General features: G+C 34.5%; 1 protein-coding gene across 2 annotated transcripts in view; it reads right to left on the bottom strand.

Annotated features, from left to right (window-relative positions):
- Vps39 (vacuolar protein sorting 39) overlaps window positions 1-22,554 on the bottom strand; it is a 296,426-nt gene that overhangs the window by 248,759 nt on the left and 25,113 nt on the right. For both annotated transcript variants that reach the window (XM_090410885.1, XM_090410886.1), the window contains exons 3-5: window positions 19,466-19,530; window positions 19,273-19,315; window positions 4,988-5,088 (exon numbers count right to left, since the gene is read on the bottom strand). In XM_090410885.1, coding sequence (XP_090267011.1) covers window positions 4,988-5,088; window positions 19,273-19,315; window positions 19,466-19,530 — 209 coding nt within the window. The remainder of the gene's footprint in view (window positions 1-4,987; window positions 5,089-19,272; window positions 19,316-19,465; window positions 19,531-22,554) is intronic.

The raw sequence follows: 22,554 nt of genomic DNA, 5'->3' as shown, positions 1-22,554 counted from the left end.
AGATAGAGAAGATGACGAAAAGATTAGGAAGAAATACTGTGCTAACAAAAAAACAAGAGAAGAACTTAGTAGAAAGAATAGTAAAGTTTGCTTCAATTAGCATCCCTTTAACTTCAAAATCTATACGCAGGCAAACTTTTATATTTTGTGAACAAAATGAAATTAGGAATAACTTCAATAAATAAAGTTGGAAAGGAAGAAATACTGTGCTAACAAAAAAACAAGAGAAGAACTTGGTAGAAAGAATAGTAAAGTTTGCTTCAATTAGCGTCCCTTTAACTTCAAAATCTATACGCAGGCAAACTTTTATATTTTGTGAATAAAATGAAATTAGGAATAACTTCAATAAATAAAGTTGCCTTGCAGGAAAAGATTGGTTGAAGTTATTTTTAAAGAGAAACCCAACACTTTCTAAATGTAAAGCTCAATTTTTGAATCCTGCTTGAGAGCTGCAAGACCATGTCCTAATCCTCCATCTTGTGATTCAGATAACTCCGATGATGAGATTCCATTGGCAAATCTAAAAACTTTGAAGTCATTGTTTCAGGAGTTAATGCCAACGCCAAATTATACAGTTGTAAAGGCAACGGCACGAAGAAAAGCTTTTAAATTATAAGGGCCAAAGAGTGACCAAAGATCTTTTCAAAGAAAGGGATAGTAAGAAAGAGAAGGCTGCCACTAAAAAACAGGAAGAACCAAAAAATAAAAAATAAAATAAAGGAACGAAGAGTGTCAAAAGAGGGGTGGTGTTGCCATGGATGCAGAGAAGAAAAGGTTGCTGATATGAGGCAATGCACATGGTGTCTTAAATGGTACCATGAAGAGTATGTTGGTCTCACCAAAGAAGAATGTGGCGTATTTGTATGCCCTTATGACTGTTCTTAAGCTAATAATTATGATTAAAATTAATAATAATTTAAAATAATTGTTATATTCTTTTTTAAATATTTGATTTTGTTCAAGGGCTTTATTAAACTACTATGTTTAATAAAGCCCACTCAAGGTGTTTTTTAAAGACTTGGTTAAAATATAAATTACTGCAAGAATTGTTCTTATTTGTGTTTTTTTTTTTATTAGTGATAATACAAACTTTAATATTAACACTGTTGTTTCAATTAATCTAAACAATTGTCTAACTTATTCAAATTTTAAATAAGGTGGGCCTTATTTGCCTCAGGTACCTTATACTAAAAAAAAAAAAAACAATTATGTCATAATATGGATGCATAATTTCCATAAATTTGAAGAATAAAATGAAGGTTTTATTTAAGAAGTTCATGGACATATAGTCTGTCAATGGCAAATGATATATGCTGATATTTTCAATGTACTTCTTATAGGAATCTGTTCACAACTGATAAAGCGAAGGAACAGTTGATAATTCCTATTGTCATTGGTGATTGGAACAGAAGCAGTGTTTGAATATCCTCTCAACTACTGGAAGACAGGACTATTTTGTTTCTTCAGTAAAATTCTCCTGTCGCATTTTGAAGGTGTAATGGATGAATACTAACAAACTTTGAACTCTGGATGCAGAACAGGCAGTTGATATAATTTATCTGCTATGCTCAGTACACTTGGGGAATTAACTGAAGGTTTCTTTGAATTTGTTTAAAGTGCAATTGATGGATTAGTATGACGCTGTGTCTTGGTCTACATATGTTTGTTATTATGAATGTGTTAAATTTAGTTAAATTCAATGTACATTCATTTTTAATTTTTTATAATTTAATTTGAGAACAAGTGTGTAAGAGTATAATTACTGTAAAGAATATTAGACTTATTAAATTTTTTTGGACATTCTTGGGATAATCAATCAATGACCTAAGCTATAACAGTCAATAATTAGTTAATTTGAAATTGAGTTAATACTTAAGTCTGAGATCACTAATAGTGTTTCCACAGTAGACAAACCTGGCTGGCATTTTCAGTAATTAAAATAAATGACTGAATACAAATAATCTATCAGAACCACATAAAAAGCAGACTTCGATCTTATTGTTACTGCGAGTTCATCAGATGGTTAAAGAGAACACTAACTTGTAGGATTAAGGAAGTTAATCTCTAACTTTACAAGGCTTTATAAGAAAACATCTAGATTATTGTGCACAGATATGGACACCTGCTTTCCAAGCAGATTGGGAGACAGTTGAGAAGATTCACTAGTAAGTAATTGAGTTGATAAATGGTATATGAAGACAGATTGAGGGAATATGGTCTTCAGATTTTGAGGGATAGATGGAGCAGAGGAAATATATGGAAACAAACAAGTTAGTAAAGGAATCCTATAGTATATACACTACTTGGAAAGAAATCAAGAGACATCCAAGAGACACCCCAACAAACAAGGTGCACTGCACCATATAACATCACGTTTCTAGCCAGTATAAATTAGAGGAATATGAAAGTCAGTGCAACCAAGTCTGCAAGAAGGGAACTGACAGAGAAGTTGTGATAGGATTGTGATAGGATGCACATGTTGCAAGCCTATCTGTTTGGCAAATTGTTGACAAATTGGGCCATCCTAGGTCAACAATCAGTGATATCATACTGAGATGAAAGTGCAAAGAGTCAACTGCAAGTGATACCCACAGTGGATGATCCACCACATTCGCTGAACATGACTGTAGGGTGCTTACTGGCTGAAGAAACATATGTAAAAACCTCAATTCATCAGTCAATACATCAAATGTAGAGTTCCAGGCATCAACTGGAACATGAATATGCACCATAAAATTCAGAACCAAGACTCACAACATGAGTTTCATGGTAGGACTGCAATATGCAAGTCCCACATTACCTGAACCAATATGCAGCATCATCTTCAGTGGTGTAAAGAGTATGTACAGTGGGACATAGAACCTTGGAAAGCTGTGTTATGGAGTGAAAAATCATGACCACACCCTCTACCAAGCAGATGGACAGGTGTGGGTGTGGTGTATGCCCAGCGAACATCTTACAAGGGTCCATAATCCCAACTATAAAATGCAGAGGTGGCGGTGTGATCCTGTTTTTCCTGGTTTGGACTTCGAACTCAGTTTGTGGTGTCACAAACAATAAACTCTGAGAGATATCTGAACATTCTGGACAATGCAATGCTTTCTACTATGTGGCATTTCTACAGAAATTACCAGAAAGAGGTGGCGGTGTGATCCTGTTTTTCCTGGTTTGGACTTCGAACTCAGTTTGTGGTGTTACAAACAATAAACTCTGAGAGATATCTGAACATTCTGGACAATGCAATGCTTCCTACTATGTGGCATTTCTACAGAAATTACCACTGTCTCTTTCAGCAAGATAATGTGCCATATCATAAGGCTGCTGTTGTAACTGCTTAGTTTGAGGATGTGAATGTTGCCACACTTGACTGGTCTTCAGAGAGCCTAATCTCAACCATTCTGAGCATCTGTGAGGTCAAGGAACGTCTACTCCACAAGTCTAGGATCTCATTACATGCCTACAGAAAGAATAATCCAAAATTCCCATTGATTGCTATTGTACACTTGTGGAAAATATGCTCTGTAGGATTGCTGCAGTTATCGCAGCAAAAGGAAGTCCTACAACTTATTACTATGGGCTGTTTGTTCCTCATATTATGGTTCCCTTGACTTCTTTCCAAGCAGTGTATATATATTCCAGACAAGGGGGAAAGGCATATATTCTAGGTGTGCTAGGTATTTAAACACAATATATAAATGCTTCATGAAGAGGATGCTTTGACGTGTAAATATTGCATCACATTTGCATTAATAGCCTGAGTGTGGTCACAGATATGGACAAAAGGCACAGCGGGTCAAATTCTTAGCATTCCAGTAGTTTTAAACCACTCAGAAGGCAACGCAGGGTGTGCGCTGAGACAATAGCACCCAGAAATCAGTGGCTGTGATTGGTTATTGTATCAACCAATCCAACTGAACATTGTCATTTGTCATGAAATGCTATTTTTGTTTTCTGAGTTTCATCTGTTTGTGTGTGAAGTGCGAATTGGCATGTTTAGGACATCAATATAGACACGTTTTTAATATATAATTTTCTATAAATAATTTGTAACTTTTTTGCCCATATTTACAATGGGAAACAGTGTTGAATATACTGAGTGTCCCATTTTCTGCCAGAGCTTTTGAAGATTGTATGATTATAGTAAAACTTATGTATAAATAAATAATACAAGTTATTTCAACCTTGCTTTGGTTCATTCTAGAAAAATAATAAATTCCCAAGTGATTACTTTTACCAATTTCTCTGTGTATTATATGGGTATATTTAAAAATTGTATCAAAGTTCAAATTATCTGTCTCACTCTAGTTTTTGCTAATCTAATCTCACCACGAAGCATAAATCCTTTGTGCTTCTGATAAAAATAGCATGCATTAAGCATAGTTATTGTTCATTTGACCTTTATGCTTTCCATATTTAAAATTATATTAATTGATAATTTAAAGTATTTAAAGTTATCCTACAATTAATTGCACTGGACCAATAAGGATAAGCACTGACGTGCTATGCATTCTTAAAACTTTCATACATCAAGAAAAATGCAATCATATAGACAAATTCACATGAATTTTGTAGGACAGGTTACATCACAACAACATACCTAACCTAAATAAGCATGCGACATCACTGACACACATGTGAGGTTTTGCAGTTATGGCTGGCAGAGGTAGAATTTATGGTCATCCCTGAAACTATTTGTGTTGTTAGGAAGCATTCAAGGTCCAGGCTTCTGGTGGCATGTGGTGAGTGTGTGAAATGGGCTACCATCTAACGTGTGGTATCTTCAGTTCAGGCAATTGAGGTGGGACATAAAAGATGTTTTAGTATGAGTATCTAAATTAGTCCTCCCTCAACAAGTTCTTGGACTCTGATTAGAGAAGCATTCATAATAATAATAATATAATAAAATTTAAAGCTCTCTACACTCTGAGATGTTAGATATAATAACAAAATGAAATTTATCCCTAATAACAAAGTTAACTTTTCTTACTTTTACATCCACAGCAAATAAATGGGCTCCTTTGGTTTTATAAAGACTAGAAACAATGCTAAATTTGTTCTGACTTATGTCATGAACACTGACAACATTATCTGTAAAAAAATATAAATATATCACTGAAATATATGAAAAATTTTGAAATATGAAATTCTGTGTACAAAAAAGAATTATGCTATGCAAAAAAAACTCAAAATAAAAATCCAATATGCTTCTCTCACCCTCCTCCTCCCATTTTCAATGTTTAAATAATGTGATGCTGAATCAATATTTGTTCCTGAGTGGTTTCTACAATGATCACAGGACTGGTGTTTGGAGATGACTACTGAGAGTTCTCTCCTTTTTGGGGGGAGGAGCAAAAATGCACCTTCATTGCCTCTTCAATAGTTGTCCAAGATCATAAGTAATAATCTCTGTAAGCTGATTTTAGCAGACCAGTTTTATGGAAAAACAATGAGTAATAATCAGGAGTAAGACAAGAATGCACTTTATCTCAATTCTTATTCACCTCTATATGGGGATTGCTTTCATTATGAAAGAAAGTGGCATCAGGCCTGATATTAGAATTGGAAATGTAAACTTATCTCTTTGCTTCATGCAGATGATGTTGTACTCCTAAATATATCTAGTGCAAGTCTCCAGGATTCACTAAATTGAATAACAGCTGTAACAAAGTTAGCATGAAAATTAGCAATAAAAAGACCACAACTGTGAAAATAGGCAGGAAGATAGAAAACATCAGCTGCATTCTGGATGGAGATCCAATAGAACAAGTAAAATATTTCGGCTATTTAGGCACAGTTTTTAGTGAAGATGACAGGTTAAACTGGAAATAGACAACGGAATAAGCAAAGCTGGTATGGTGGGTAGCCAGCTGAATAAATTTATATGGAATAAGAGATATTAGCCAAAACACCAACCTAGCAGTATACAAGACAGTGTTCAAACCAGTTTTCAGTTAAGAATCTGAGATATTTGGGTTAGAAATAAAGCACTTGATCAAAGACTAGAAACCACAGATATGAGAATTCTGAGAAAAATTAGGGGAGTGAACTGATGAAATCAATGACAGAATCATATTAAAAATGAAGATTGTTAGATATGTCAGAATAATGTTAGAATTATGTTAGATATGTCAATATTGGAGTTCTCACAAGTAACAGATTGATTTGCAGGAAAATCTGACAGCACTACATTGATATCATGTAGTGCTGTCAGAGTAACCTGAGCACCCCTTGGGAGTAGATATCAGGAAATTGATGATGAACTATTCCATCTAGCAAACTAATTTCGTGTCTACAAATTTACTATAGTGAGAGAGAGATGAGGGTAATGGAAATTTGTATGAAGTCAGGCAGTGGTGTTTCACCATGCCCGAAACACTACTGCTACACTTTTTCAGAGGCATGAAGTAATGCTTGCCATACTTTGTCTGCAGAGTAGGATTTCTGGTTTTGTTATCCCCCCACCCATTTTCTTTTCCTGCATGCAGTATGGGTAAAGGCCTCCCAGTTCCTGCTTCCCAATGGTAACCCTTCAGGAAACTTCCCTGCTGCAGCTTACTTTGTGCCTAGAAGGTATCCAAGTAAGCAGCTTACAAGGGGGCACTGCTCAAGGCCATGCTTCGATTGAAGTCTTGTTATTCCATGTGAGAGAGAAATAACCCGAGTCCATAACCCCACTGCATGTCCCTTACTCTTCAATTTTCCCATTCCGTTTTTTCTGACCATGATCAATAATACAAAAAATCCCAGTCACAGTGGAAAAAAAAATCTCAAAAAAACACTGATAAAATTGCAAAAAAAAAAAACCTCTATTGGCTTCACTATCAGGGACCTTAATTCCAATATCAATTAAGTGCACCACCACATACAGTCATCCAATTCCAATAAACCATTTATCACTGAACCACAACCGGCACTCTATAACAATTTCTCCCCTCAACTCTCTTCGTTATATAATAAATTTAGTTTAATCCTTTATCCAAGTGTGAGCAAACAAAGTTTGCGCCTGAAAATATCTTCAGGACTGGGGTAAGATAATACAACACTGGGCAAATCATAGCAAGCTACCATCACTCCTATCCCAGTATCTCCCTAGACCTAGAGGAGACCTCAATAAAGGTTGAAACTAGTCTGGGTAGTGGCCCTTCCCTTAATGCATAACATCATACATATCCGCAAGAAGATGTGTTTTGCATTATGGGAGATACTGGGATAGGAGTGATGGTAGCTTGCTACGAGTTGCCCGGTGTTGTATTATCTTACTCCAGTCCTGAAGATATTTTCAGGCGCAAACTTTGTTTGCTCACACTTGGATAAAGGATTAAACTAAATTTATTATAGTCTAACCAAGTGAAAAATAAACTTTCAATCTCTTCATTTTATTTCCAAAGATGCCTTTTGCATGAAAGACATCTTGCTTTTGTCAGGTCTGATATCCCATGCCAAAGACCTGGAATCCCCTTTATATTATTTGCTCTGGCTCAAGATATCTCTACCTCATTTTATGGCCTTCATTTGCTGCCCTCTACCATTCCCTAAACTTCAATGACTGCTGACCTCCTTGACTATATCTCTGAAAGTTGATTACATACAATCAAACTACCCCCGAGTAAGATAATCCTCCTCAGCAATTTCGATATCCACATGATTTCCCTTCAACTTCACAGACCAAACTGATAAAGAAACCAAACTGCTATCAGCAATGATTTAACACCAATTTACATTAACCTACTAAAATTCTAGATAATCGTCTTCATTCTCCCAACACCTTGGACCTTTTCTTAACTAGCTCTCCCTCCAAATAAAAGGAAACATGAACAAATAACCTTGTTCATGTTTCCTTTGTTACAGATTGACCTTCACCCAGTCATTCACAGCCTCATATCCTGTGACACTACAACAATGCCAACAGAGATGACCATTGGGACTGTTGTGCATCATTTTCATGGTCTGATTATTGCTTCCTATCCTAGTGTCTGCTCTGATCTCATAACAGAAATTATTCTCATTGGGATGAGTATTTTTAATTCCCCCTACTCTATTCAAAATACTCAACCTTTATCCAAACCTTGGCTCTTGAACAATTGTGCCAAAGCAGTTCAAACCAAAAATTCAACATATGTCCACTGGCTCCAGACAAAAACTTCAGCCTCTTACTCAGCTTACGTTACAATTTTATAACGATTGCAAAAAAAAATCATCAACAAATCCAAAGCAGACTTTGTAAGAGCCAAATGCACTAAGCTTCTTTTCTATCCTGTAATTGTGCCACTTCTATCTTTCCATATTTCTACCTCTCTCATATCCTGATAGTACAATGTCAACATTTCCCAAAGAAAAGGAGACTTCTTGGCATCATTTTTTCTCTCCAACTCTCACAAAGACAACCATGGCAGAACTCCACCTACCATTCCACAAACTATCCACAGTATGCCTCCACTGAAATAAGGAGATCAGAAAAATCCTTAGTAGCCTTGACACCAATAAGTCTCCTGTTGTACCAAAAAAAACTTGTGCTCCAGAACCCACACCTGTTCTGCATTGCACTTCAAGCTGTCATACTCATCTGGCATGTATCTCTCAGCCAGGAAGCAAGCTTTTGTCCACCCTATTCCCAATGTGTGTGATGCTGATATAAAGAAATTACAATGTTGAAGGAACACTGATTTCTAGGAATAAGGAAGTTATTCTACCACTTTACATACCTTTGATTAGGCCATACCCAGAATACTGTGACATGGTGGTCACCTGAATCCAAGGAGATGAGACACAGGCTAAGAATGATGTAGCTAGGAAATATGTGGTCCAGGTTTTTCTGGTGGCATGTGATGATTGTGTGGAATGGGTTCCTCTTAGGCATTGTGACTGCATCTTCAATAAATGTGTCAGAGAAGATATATAGGTAATGAGTGAAACAAAAGGGGAGAGCCTCACCCTCAATGAGTCAAATCATCTGGGTTTTTTCCCTGCTATTCCGATGTCAACACCTGTTTTGCTAATCTTTCTGTTTCCACTTAGTTTAAATAACCACACCACCTGAGATTGGTCTGCATGCACATTCCTGAATGAATCTGTCACTGATGCTATTTGTTTACTACCCAATTTTTTCTCAAAACTTGCACATCTAAGATGTTTTGAGAATAATCTATCCAGTTTTATTTTGAACTTGGCATTCAGACTGACAAGTTAAAATTGGTTTGAACACTGCCTTGTAAACAGATAGTTTAGCATTACCTAATTTTCTCTTATTCCATATAAATTTATTCATTTCCACACTACCATACTACCTTTGTTTATTCCATTGTTCATTTTAATAGTGAATTTATCATCTTCAATAAAAGTTATGTCTAAACAGCTGAAACGTTTTACTTAGTTTTCCATTCAGGATGGATGCAGTTGATGTTTTCAATCTTCTGCCTATTTTCACTGTCTTTATTTTTTTTTTATTGTTGATTTTCATACAAAATTTGTTAGAGAGATATTGAATTTAGTTAAGAAATCCACAAACTGCATTCATTTAAAGTATAACATTATCTACAGAAGGAGTCAAGGAAAAGAAGAAAGAATATTGAAAGCCTGATGAGTAAGCTAGCTCGTACTCTTGGCACATACAGAGAAAAATGTAAGAGAGCTAACCACAATGTAAAATTGGCTAAACAAAAGTCAAAGGAAGACTTTGGTAAGAACAAAGAAAATAAATATCATGAAGGTGGGAAAATATTATAAGAGGAATCAGAGATGTTCTAGGTAACATGAAAAATGAAGATGAAGATATTCTAGATGTCTTGAGTAATTACTTGGAAAGACTGCTAAATGAAAAGAGCACTGACACGCACGCACACACACACACGCACACACACACACACACACACACACACACACACAAAGCAGGAATGCAATCAGGAATAAATATCAATACTTAAAGGAGAAATGCTAATAAGAATCCGAAATGTGGAAAGGCAGCTGGAGTAGATGAAATTCAACCAGAAATGCTCAAATATGGAGGTGTGAAAGTTTCACAGTGGCTGCACTGCATAATTCAGAAGACCTGACCAGAGGGTCGAATTTCAGGTGATTAGAATAGAGCTTTTATAGTATCCTTCTATAAAAAGGGAATAAAACTGAATGTGAGAATTACACAGATGTGTCCCTACTGAGTGTTTCTGTTAACGTTTATGCAAGTATACCAGAGAAACAACTGAGAAATATTGTGGAAGGGAAGCTTGGAGAAGAGCATGCTGGATTCAAGCCAAATAGTGGCTGTCAGGATCAGATTTTCACTTTAAGACAAATAGTTGATAAATCATGAGAATATAACTAGGATCTACATTTAAGTTTTGTGCATATATTTTTAGTCTATATTTGAATTGTGAGTCAGCAGTTAGAATTGAAGGGAGTACAGGAATATGATTTGACATTAAATCAGTTGTGAAACAAGGGCATAAATGATCTCGATTGTTATTCATATGGATTCTATATGGATCATGTTATGAAGGAAAATAGTATTAAACCCGATGTTAAAATCAGATATATATATATCAAACTTAACTCTTTGCTTTATTCATATGATGTTATATTCCTAAACAAATCCAGTGCAACTCTCCATGATTTTCTAATTAAACTTAATAACATCAGTAATAAATTTGGTATGAAAATCAGCAATAAAAAGACAATGAAAATATGCAGAAACATTAAAAACATCCACTGTATCCTGAATGATGAACTTGTAAAACCAAGTAAAAGATTTCAACTATTTAGGCACAATTTTAAGTGAAGATGGCAAATTAAATATGGAAATAGGCAGCAGAATGAGCAAAGCTGGTATTGTAGAAAGTCAACTGAATAAATTTATATGGAATAAGAGAAAGTAGTCAAAACACTAAACTTGCTTTATACAAGACAGTGTTCAAACCAATTTTAACTTATGGATCTAACAGTTGTTTAGAAATACGAGGGTGGTCGAAAAGTTTTCAGCCTTGACTATAGATGGCAACACTATCAGCAAGATTTTTTTTTTCTAAGTTGGTATTGATATCATAAGCATCAATGTGAAACTGCAAGTAATTCTACCAAGTAGTTTGTTTTATACAGCTATTTGAAGCAAAAGTGTTGTCTGTATCCCTTGAAATGGATAAAATTGAGTATCGTGTGGTCATAAATTCTTTGTAAAAGAAAGTTTAACAACAAAAGAAATTCATAAGAAGCTCATAAAAGTTTATGGGCACTCTTCTCCTTCATTTTCGACAATTAAGAAATGGGCTGTTGAGTTTAAATGTGCTCATACCAGCCTTGAAGATGATCCACGTAAAGGACATCCAAAAAGCGTAACAACACCAGAAATCATTGATCAAGTGCACGATATGGTATTGGATGACTTGCAAATCAAGGTGCATGAAATTGCTGAGACTATAGGCATTTCAAAAGAACGTGTAGGATATATTTTGCATGAAGAATTGCAAATGAAAAAGCTTTGTGCAAGATGGCTGCTGTGCTTGCTCACAGCAGATCAAAAATGTACTCGCATGAAAATCTCTGAATAGTGCTTAGAGCATTTTAACAAGAATAAAACTGATTTTGTGCATCGATTTAATACAATAAACGAGACTTGCATTCTCCATTACACACCAGAATCCAAACAGCAGTCAAAACAGTGGACAGAAGCTGGTTATTCAGCGCCAAAGAAGACAAAGTTGGTTCCATCAGCAGGAAAGGTCATGGCATCAGTGTTTTAGGATACTAAAGGCATTTTGTTTATTAATTATCTTGAAAACTCTTCCCCATAGCATTTTTTCTTTGAATCAAGAGATGATTACAGCTGTAGAGGGGTATTTTGCAGATCTTACTGATAACCACTACAGGGATGGGATAATGGTGCTGGAAAAAATGTATATTAGTCTTAAGGGAGATTATATTGAAAAATAAAAATAATTTTGAAATTATAAATTCGTTTTTTTTCATTGTTAGGTTGAGAACTTTTCAGACCACCCTCATAACACACTAATCAAAGACTGGAGACCACGGATATGAACGTTCTAAGAAAGATTAGGGGAGTGAACAGATGGCATCAATGGGAGTATCATATTTAAAATGAAGATATTAGCAAAGAACTTGAGATTGTTAGCATCCGGGAATGTCTTAGTGGAGCTAATCTTGGATAGTATGATCACAAACAGAATAGGAGAGGAAAGGTTAGTAAAAGAAGTGTTTTTTGCCAAATGGTAGGAAAAAGACCCAGAGGAAGATCAAGAATTAGGTGGAATGATACAGTAAAAATTAACTATAAGACAGAAATATAAGATCTGATAATATTGGAGTATTGAGAGATAACAGATCAATTTGGAGGAAAATTGTCAATAGGAAGTTAGTAATTGTAACAGGAAATATTATTCCAATCTTTTAAACCAGACTAGACGAAAAAATTTGTGAGAAAAGACCCAGTTTGCAGAAGGGAAAAAAAAAATCATCTTTCATCAGGACAATGCACCTGCCCTCAAAGGTGTTTTGGCAATGGGAAAATTAAGGGATCTGCACTATGAATTGTTGGAATATCCACCTATTCCCCAGATTTGGCTCCATATGACTTCTATCTCTTCCCAAAACTAAAACTCTTCCCCACAGCGTTTTTCTTCGAATCAAGAGGTGTTGCAGCTGTAGAAGGGTATTTTGCAGATCTTACTGAGAACCACTACAGGGATGGGATAATGGTGCTGGAATAAATGTATTAGTCTTAAGGGATATTATGTTGAAAAATAAAAATAATTTTGAAATTATAAATTCGTTTTTTCATTGTTAGGCCAAGAACCTTCCTGACCACCCTCATAACACACTAATCAAAGACTGGAGACCACAAATATGAAAGGTCTAAGAAAGATTAGGGGAGTGAACAGATGCCATCAATGGAAGTATCATATTTAAAATGAGGATATTAGCAAAGAACTTGAGATTATTAGCATCCAGGAATGTCTTAGTGGAGCTAATCTTGGGTAGTAAGGTCACAAACAGAATGAGAGGAAAGGTTAGTAAAAGAAGTGTTTTTTTGCCAAATGGTAGGAAAAAGACCCAGAGGAAGATCAAGAATTAGGTGGAATGATACAGTAAAAATTAACTTAGAAGACAGAAATATAAGATCTGATAATATTGGAGTCTTGAGAGATAACAGATCAATTTGGAGGAAAATTGTCAATAGGAAGTTAGTAATTATGTAACTGTTTCATGTAGTACTATCATAATATTCTGTACACTCTTTGAGGGTACGTATCAGGAATTTGATGATGATATCATCTGCATAATGAAATGGAGGTAGTGTTCATCCTTGTTTTACCTCTGATTTTACAAACCATCTTCCCAAACCACCTTCAATTCTGACTGCTGATTTACAACTTAAATATATACTATGTATTGATTGATATATTTTTCCCATTTACATGAGATCATTGCAGCATTTTGAACAGCTTTCCTTTGGGCAGATACTACCACCTATCTTTTCCAGATAGACAAGCCCTATCTGTCCTGAACCAGCTTTTGCTCTTGTCCACGTTTCCTTTCCACAATTTTTTTTTAAGTCTCTAGTATGCTTGCTTAAATCTTAGCTGGAACATTCAATAGTGAAATTCCTATTTAATTTTCACGTTTCCTTTCTCTCTCCTTTTTTTTTTTTTTAAATGAGTACTCTAATCATGTAGAATTGAATTCTACATTACACAGCCACTATACTTACATATGTGAGCATTTCTGGTTGAATATCATCTATTCAGCTACTTTTACATATTTATGTTTTTAATGGTACAGATTTGTATTCCTGATTGCATTCCTCTTGAATATTTTTTTATTATCATATGTCAAAATTTGTTTCATTTAGTAATCTTCCAAAACAATTATTCCAGTCAAGAATATTTTCAGTTTCATGTGACCTTTATCATCTTTCATGACTCATTTTTTAACAGTATTAACAACACCAAACAAACTGTTTTTTAAAAAACAATATTTTATTAACTTATTATACACAGCATGTATATACGACAATAAGTAAGTGAAATATTGTAATGGACAAAAGATCTAAAGTCCTCTTTTGGCACCCTCTAATGTTGAAAAAAAAAATTACATCTATGTGGGAGTTGCTCTTAAGATAACAGTCTCCCAAATTTTTGGCAAATTAATGCAATCATATTTCTCAGGGAGAATTCTTCATAGCCATGACTGACTCAAAAAATAATCTTTCAAATAGACAGGGAGACCCAATATCACCAAGCATTTTCATCGCACATTTAGAAAGAGCAATGGATAAAATGAAAGAAGATACCAAAGGAATATCTGTACACGTAATGAGAATTAACAATCTGAGATTTGCAGATGACATTGTTATTATTGAAGAAGACGAAAGAGAACTACAAAAAACGCTGAAACTGTTAAATGAGGAAGGGAAGAGATTTGGACTTGTTATGAACTTTGAAAAAACAAAGACAATGGTATTTGATGAGAAGAACATGAAACAAAAGATACAAGTGGATGGAACTGATATAGAAAATGTAGAACAATTCACATATTTGGGAAGTAACCTGACATATGACTTGGACTGTAAAAAAGAAATAAAGATCAGGATTGCAAAGGGAAGAACAAATCTGAAGGCCATGGATAACATCTGGAAAAGTAAAGTGATCAGTCTGCAAACAAAACTAAGTGTATTGGAAACATGCATCTTCAGCGGTGTACTGAACGGATCTGAAATGTGGGTAATAAATAAGGAATCAAGAAAAAGAATTTTGTCATTTGAAAGAACTTGTTACAGGAAGATTCTAAGAATAGGATGGGTACAGAAAATCACCAATGAAGAGCTCTATCAGAAGATACAACCAAAACAGAATCTAATGCAGAAGATTATAAAATGGAAGCTGCAATTATTTGGACACATCTGTAGAATGAGTGAGGACCGGAAGATAGACATTTACAGGGTGTTCGGGATAAATTTGACAGTTTCGTAAGGAAAAAGAAAATCTTCTTTGTATCTATTAAATTTAATGAATTGACAAAAAAACATTACAGGCAGAGTTAATTACAATACTATCAACAAGATTTACTCAAAATAACCACCATTAGCATCGATCACAGCTTCAATTCTGCTTCGGAACCTCGAACAAGCTGATGCTACAGTCTCCCTGGGAAGGGCCGCAAAAACTGTTTTAATTTTATCCATTAACTGGGCTTTTGTATTACTGGAAGTGCGATTGGTGTCTTTTTCAACTGCGCCCCATACAAAATAATCCATGGGGTTAAGGTCTGGGGAGTTTGGAGGCCAAACATTTGGACTGGTGAAGTCGTAGAAATTTTCAGACAACCATTTTTGACTTTTCCCAGAGGTGTGGCAAGGGGCCGAATCCTGCTGCCATACATACGGCCTACCATTGGCTACCCTTGTTATCCAGGGCTTGACTACAGTTAGCAACTCCACGAACAAAGCCCGAATTCCAATGCCAGGGTTCTTCAACACCTGTTCCTGCAGATTTGCGAGGAATTCTGCTGTACGAACGCAATCAGATCGTCTGCTAGGGATCTTTCTTCTTGCTACATCCTCGTAGTCACCATTGCAAGTCTCTAGTTCATGCCTGATTGTTTTTACTGTATTCAGGGAGCATTGGGCAGCAGTCGTAATATCCTTATTTTGATGGCGGGCACGAATCATCATGATACAAGTTATTCTCTTCCATGATTCAGGTGGGTTCCAGCTATCCATCCTTTCAGACATCTTGTATATGAATGAAGAAGGGTCCAAACTTTTAAATGAAGAGAAGTGTGTGTTAATACATGTAACTTACGGAAAAATATAATTAATTATAAATATGTCAAATTTATCCCGAACACCCTGTATGTTTGGTATTTTGGATGGTTTAAACAGAAGAGGTAGACCATACAGAGAATGGATAGACGATATAAAAGACTGGTGTGGAATGGGTGTACAAAAACTGCGACACTGTGCACTGGGCAAAGAAAGGTGGAAGAAGATAGTGAAACAGGCATCAGACATCAACGGGCAGTGAGCCCATGATGATGATGATGAAATAGCACATTAGTTTTCTTCCATCTAATCCTGTGTGAAGGGAGTGTCCAAAGCATGGTTTGCAAGTCCTGACTTGCCATAATAATGGTAACAAATGTATTTTTTATGTTCTTCCAAGCAGATGTTAACAGATCCTGTATGCTCATAGTAGGCCAATTCACAGTCACAGGGAACGTCACACAAACTCCAGTGTGCTAGAGGGTGAAGTTTATCCTTAGACAGGTGGATCAGAGTTGCTAATTTAACATGAAATTTGAATGTGGTGTGAAGGCCATGTTTCATCAGTACTGATGAAACATAGCCAAAGTACTGATGAAGGCCATGTTTCATCAGTACTTTGGCTATCTTTTCTGAGGCACTTCTGCCATAGGGAACAGAAATAGTAATATTGTGTTTCTGTGTATTAGGAGAGGGAGGAGTAATTGGGCTATGTAGTATTTTATCTATTTTGTAGGAATTGTAGCCATTGGCCACGAATGTGTGGCACAGATATTTGAGTTCTATGGACAGAGCTGTATCATTAGAACAAATGGCTCCGTGTGCATGTTTAAAATGCCATACTGTTGGACTGGATGATGATGTGCTATTTAGAAGTTGTTACAGATCCGAAAGATTATTTGAGTCAGCCATGGCTATGAATTCTCCTAACCTGTAGAAATATGGTTGCGCTAATTTATCAAAAATTTCAGAGACCGTTATCTTAAGAGCAACTCCCACATAGCTGTAATTTTTTAGATCATTTGTCCATTACAATTGTATTGTTTCACTTATTCATTGTCGTGTATACATGCCATGTTGTTCTCAGATGTTGCTGATTTGAAATTTAGCAAAATATAAGCAGTTAATAAAACATCGTTTTTTAAAAAATAGTTTGCTTGGTGTTGTTAATACCATTAAAAAATAAGTCATGAATAACCATCAACACCTAAGCTTATGTGTTAGTTTTATCATCTTTATTATTTCCTTTTACAGTATTCTTGTTCCATTTCTAAGCTAAGCCGTTCTCTATCCCTTCAGAAACATTCTACCACCCTCCTGATATTTATCTTGTATACTTTTAAAAAAGTCTTTCCATGTCTTCCTTTTATCAACTTTTATACATTACTTCACTTCTTACATTTTTATTTGTATTATTTCTGAGTACAATACTGGCTTTCTTACTAGGAACTTTTATTATGCTTTATTCTTTTCTATGATCCCATCATAAAGTTCTGATCCCGGCAAGCAATTTCACCACATTTCTCTAGATGACTCAATAGTTTGCTTTGGGTCTACGAGGTTTAATTATTGTTTGCAAACTTTTTCATTTTTTATGCAATAAGAATTACATATTTGACTACAATTTATCTCTGAAAGTTACTCAACTGATTGTTTTTAAAACTTTATGGTGCTCTATTGTGCATAATTTTCTTTTCAATGTAAGTGAATAAGTGATTACGTCCTGACATTACTGCTTCTTACCATTATTATTACTAGCTTTAGAATTATATAGACATCTCTTAAAATAAACTTCTCAAGAATAGTTTGTTATACTGTTTACTATAGAGAATTTTATAAAATAGCATTGTACCTATGAACTTTGCTTTTTGCCAGGACTTTGTGGTACTTTTTGCAATTCACTACGAGTAGATTTGCTTGACTGATAATAACCAGGTTTTTTAACTCATATGAAATTGTTTATTTATACTAGATATGTCATATAGACAACATAACAACATGTTACATTGTTTATATGACTAACAGCATAATCAGGAAGTTATTCAACATAAATAAATAAAAAGCAGCAAAAAATTAAATGTTTTCAAATAGCAGTTAACATCTTTAGCTGAAAATACTGGAACGTGTCTAAGCACAAGTATCATTAGGCATGTTACATGCAGTCTCTCCATTGTTAGAGCCTCCATAGCTCAGTCGGTATAGGCCCTTTGGTCAGAAAGACCTGGGTTCAATTCCTGTCCATGATATGAGGAACTTTTATCTGGTCTCTTTCAACTAAAGGTGAGTTAGCCAGTCTCATATGAAGGTAGAGGGTTTTTCCTCCCAGAAACTTGGGTTTTTTTTTTTTGTCTCTCAGAACAAGCAAACTGGCATGTTCTGAAAGGCACATGCAATTGACAGACAAAAAATACATTATAACCAATAGTTTTGTGTTGGTTTCGTAAGATGGTGCCATACTATCCATATGGGACTCATGGCCACTCTATCATTGTATGCTAATTAATTAATTCTCCATTGTTGTGTAAACTCTGTATGTGATTGCTGGTATATGACAGGTCTTTAATTTTACATATGTTAATTAATGATTTCCAGATGTCATTAAGGATCATTCCTTGATTTCAATTTAGTGTGCCTTTTGAGAGAATGACCTTGGAGGACTTCTTGAACAACCATCAAAGTAATTCTCTTCGAAGTATGGACGGAGATGCTTGCCAATTTAATGTTTGATGTTCTTCGAGGATGTGCGCTACGAGTCTGCTTTTTTTCTTTGTATTTGTTTTCAACATCACCCATATGTTCTTTATTGCAGATTTTAAAACTCCTCCCAGTATGACCCATGTATATCTTCCCACAAGAGCACAGAATCTTGTATAGATCTGGATGTTTATAAAATGGAACAATGTTTTCAGGGGAGTGTAGAAAGCTTCTTAAGGTTGAATGCTTTTAATATTTTGGCTAATTTTGTGTTACTCTGTTAGAGCGTTTGTTACAACAGTGTACGCTATAGTAAAAGTCAACTGTAAACCTACTTCTGCTTTGTAAGAGAATTCTGAATGACAGAAGTTAATGAACAATCTAACTTAATAAATGCCATTATTTAAGTACACTTATTAAATTTCATGTCAGTGAAAAAATGAAGCAGTCTCTATCATAGAAATGTAGAGAATCAGAGGATTACATGCAAGTGGCATTATGAAACTAGAGTGATGCAGAGAACTATGAATCTAAACTAGAATAATGTAAAGTTATTTAAAGTAGAAAATCCTACTATTTCAGTGAAAAATCTTACCAGTTCATCTAGTTATCAATGTTAATGTGCATCAAATTTGGGGTTAGATGCACACAAATTTACAAGTACATCAAATTAGTTAAAAATCTTTAGTTGAATATAAGCTTGATTATATTTACTGAAAAGGATTAGTTATTTACTAGAAATCAAATCTAAAAAACTTAACTAATTCAGCAAGAAAATGTGATTTATAATTATTTATTAAAATATGACTTACCTGATAGACTGATTAATATTTTTAACTCAGGAATAGCTTCTAGCTGAAATAAAACATCTCAATCAGTAGAAATAAACATGGTGGCTTAGCAAAAATTCTAAAATTACAATTTCAAACAACAGAATCCTAGATAACTGAGGACATGATGATTATAAAGTAAAAAATTTCACATTAACATGCTTCTAAATTTTACCTGGACAATAGGTTTTTTTGCAAATCCTTTTCCAGAAGATAATAGTATGACACATTCTGTATTATCTGCAGTTGAAAAACAAAGAAATGCTTATAAATGTAATTGTTAGTTATCAAAAATTAGCAAGTATTGTTATTTTATAAATAAGCTAATGATTGACAATTGAAACTTTGTTTTGCAAATATGTTATTGTATATCTTTTAACTATACAAAACTAAATGGTATTGTCTTAATGATAAATATATATATTTCACAATGGTTTCATGAGAAATTTGCAAGTCACAATTTCCATAGTTCACAATTTATAAGGAAAAAGTTCCCCATAAGTTATAACTTATTATAATTTACATATCCCAGTCAATTTTTAAATCTATCAATTGATAAACTAAGTCACATTTTTTTATATATAATTTTATTTCTTTCTTTATTTATTTTTGTTTTTCCTTTCTATCACTAGAGGTCAGGCTAGAAAAAAGATTTATTAACTACGTAGATTTAGTTTACTGATATAGAAAGCATAAGCATGTAGCTTGGTTCTGTATATAATTGTATTCTTCCGATGATGACCTCGATATAGAGGTCGAAACGTCAAGTTTTATTTTATTTGTAATTAATAAAATAATCTGTTCAACACATGTGTTTTTGAGTCCCTAAATCTACAAATATGGGGGAAACTAAGTCACAGTTTATCAACTGATAGATTTAAAAATTCACTGGGATATGCCTATTTGTAAATAAATCTTGTAGACTGATTTTACAGGATTAAAAAAAAACAAAAAAAAATGATACAATGCTATTGTTTTATTAGAAATCAAAGCTCTATAAAAAGATTTTTTTTCAATCAAAATTTGATTAATGATTTGATTAATTAACTTTGACCTTTCTCTCTTATAGGGTTAAAACATACCTACCAACCAAAGACTAGAATAATGGGCATAAAAGCAATTAATAGAGAAAGAGCCATATGGCTTCATTTCGGCAACATAAATTACATAGAAAGTGTTCATATTTTCGATTTTAGGGACACAAAACACGTGCTGAAATGATTATTTTACTTATTATTAATAAAATAACAATTTTACGTTTTGACCCCTGTATTGAGGTAATCATCAGAAGGATACTTGTGTATAATATGTGTGTGTATAGGGAACCAAGCTACATGCTCTTGCACACTATGTACTGGTAAATTAAATCTACACTGTTAATTAATCTTTTTCTTAGCCTGACCTATAGCAATAATTAAATAAAATAACAAAAGTTGAGAAAAAAAATTAATATATAAATAAATATATATATAAAAATATATAATTAATAAATAAAAAACTACAATAAACTCTGCTAAAGTACTCATGTACTAAGATTCTTCTGGATTTGTACAGTTCCGATTGTTATACTATGATCTTCTTCAGGCCTTGGACAGTTCAAGTTGCTATGGAATGTTAAGGGGGAAAAAAAAAAAAACACTTCACCAAGTCTTCTTGTATTGGGATTTTTCTTTGGCTTGTTCTGGTTGCTATAAAGGTTGTAGATGGGTCCTCCACATTCTTGGAAAGGTTAGGCCATCATTTTTTTCAGATTTGGGTTATGTTTGAGCATTTCACATGCTTCTTTGAATTTGCTCTCGAACCAGGTTTTGGTGCAGTGTAGGGACTTGGTATTTTTCCTTTGCAACGAGTTGCCTGGTGTTGTACTACCTTACCCAAGTCCTGAAGATACTTTCAGGCGCAAACTTTGTTTGCTGATATTTGGATAAAGGATTAAACTAAATTTATTGTCTAACCAAGTGAAAAATAAACTTTCAAAATCTTTCTCTAAATCCAGAGTAATTTAATAAAAAGGTGGCACACTGTTCGCAACTCCTATAGGTAGAGATGACTTGCTAATGCTTCTGCCTGGTATCTCCACTTGGGCCTGGCTCCCACTGAAGAGACCTCAATAAAGATCGAAACTAGTCTGGGTAGTGGCTCTTCCCTTAATGCATAACATTATACATATCTGCAAGGAGATGTGTTTTGCATTATGGGAGATATTGAGATAGGAGTGATGTTAGCTTGCTCCACCTTTGCAACGAATTGCCTGGTGTTGTACTACCTTACCCAAGTCCTGAAGATACTTTCAGATGCAAACTTTGTTTGCTCACACTTGGATAAAGGATTAAACTGAATTTATTAAGATTTGGTGAAAGGATACAACTTGTCTAACTCCTCTTTTTATTTTCACTTCTGAAGTCTCAGAGTTAAACAGCTACATTTTCTGTTTTGTGTAAATCATTTTTATAATTTTAAGTACATGATCTTCTATGTCTAATTTATCTAATATACTGAATATTTTATTATGCTTTATCTGGTCAAAAGCCTTCTGTTCAAAAGAACATTTACATCTGAAGCATATGTAAATGTTCCTATTTCTTTCAAGTGATCTTTCTATTAGTATTTTTAGTTCCAGGGTAGCATTAAGGGTGCTTATGACACCTAGTTTTTGTGTTGGGTATGCTGGAAGCCTCTAACATAAGGTATGGCTATTGCTATACCTTATGTTAGAGGCATCTCCAAAAAATTAGATAAGAATTTTTGTGTATGTACCAGAAATTTGGGATATTTTAGACAGGATCACAGACATCTCGGCCAAACACCTATTACTGAAAAACAAGGAAAAAAGAATAAAGAAGTTTCAAGCACTACAACAACAAGAAAGCACAAGACAATCGGGATGACGCCATAATGAAAGGACTAAAGCTAGGAGACCAACCACCATCGGACCATGGCTTGGTTATCAACCAATCAAAGTACAATCTCACCAAAGGTGAACTCTCACTGCTTGAGAAAGGTCTAAACTACGCCATTGCACCCAGGTCAGTAAACAAACTTGATATCATTTATCATATCGAGAGAGGTTTAAGATCCCTCCCTGCCAATTTAGCTGATAAATACGCATGGAAACATCCTGTATTCTAAATTCAAACAAAAAACTAAGCAGCAACATAAACAAAAGCGGAAAAACAGGCCCTTAAATGCTTAAAAAATAACCAGGACATTATTACCACAAAAGCAGATATAAGGGAATGCCACTATCGTTTTAGACCGGACTAC

This window comes from Typopeltis vanoorti, chromosome 21 (assembly GCF_054136105.1).
Source record: "Typopeltis vanoorti isolate ZY-2024b chromosome 21, IOZ_Tvanoo_1.0, whole genome shotgun sequence".
NCBI lineage: Eukaryota > Metazoa > Arthropoda > Arachnida > Uropygi > Thelyphonidae > Typopeltis > Typopeltis vanoorti.
This window is presented reverse-complemented; position numbering and strand designations above follow the sequence as displayed.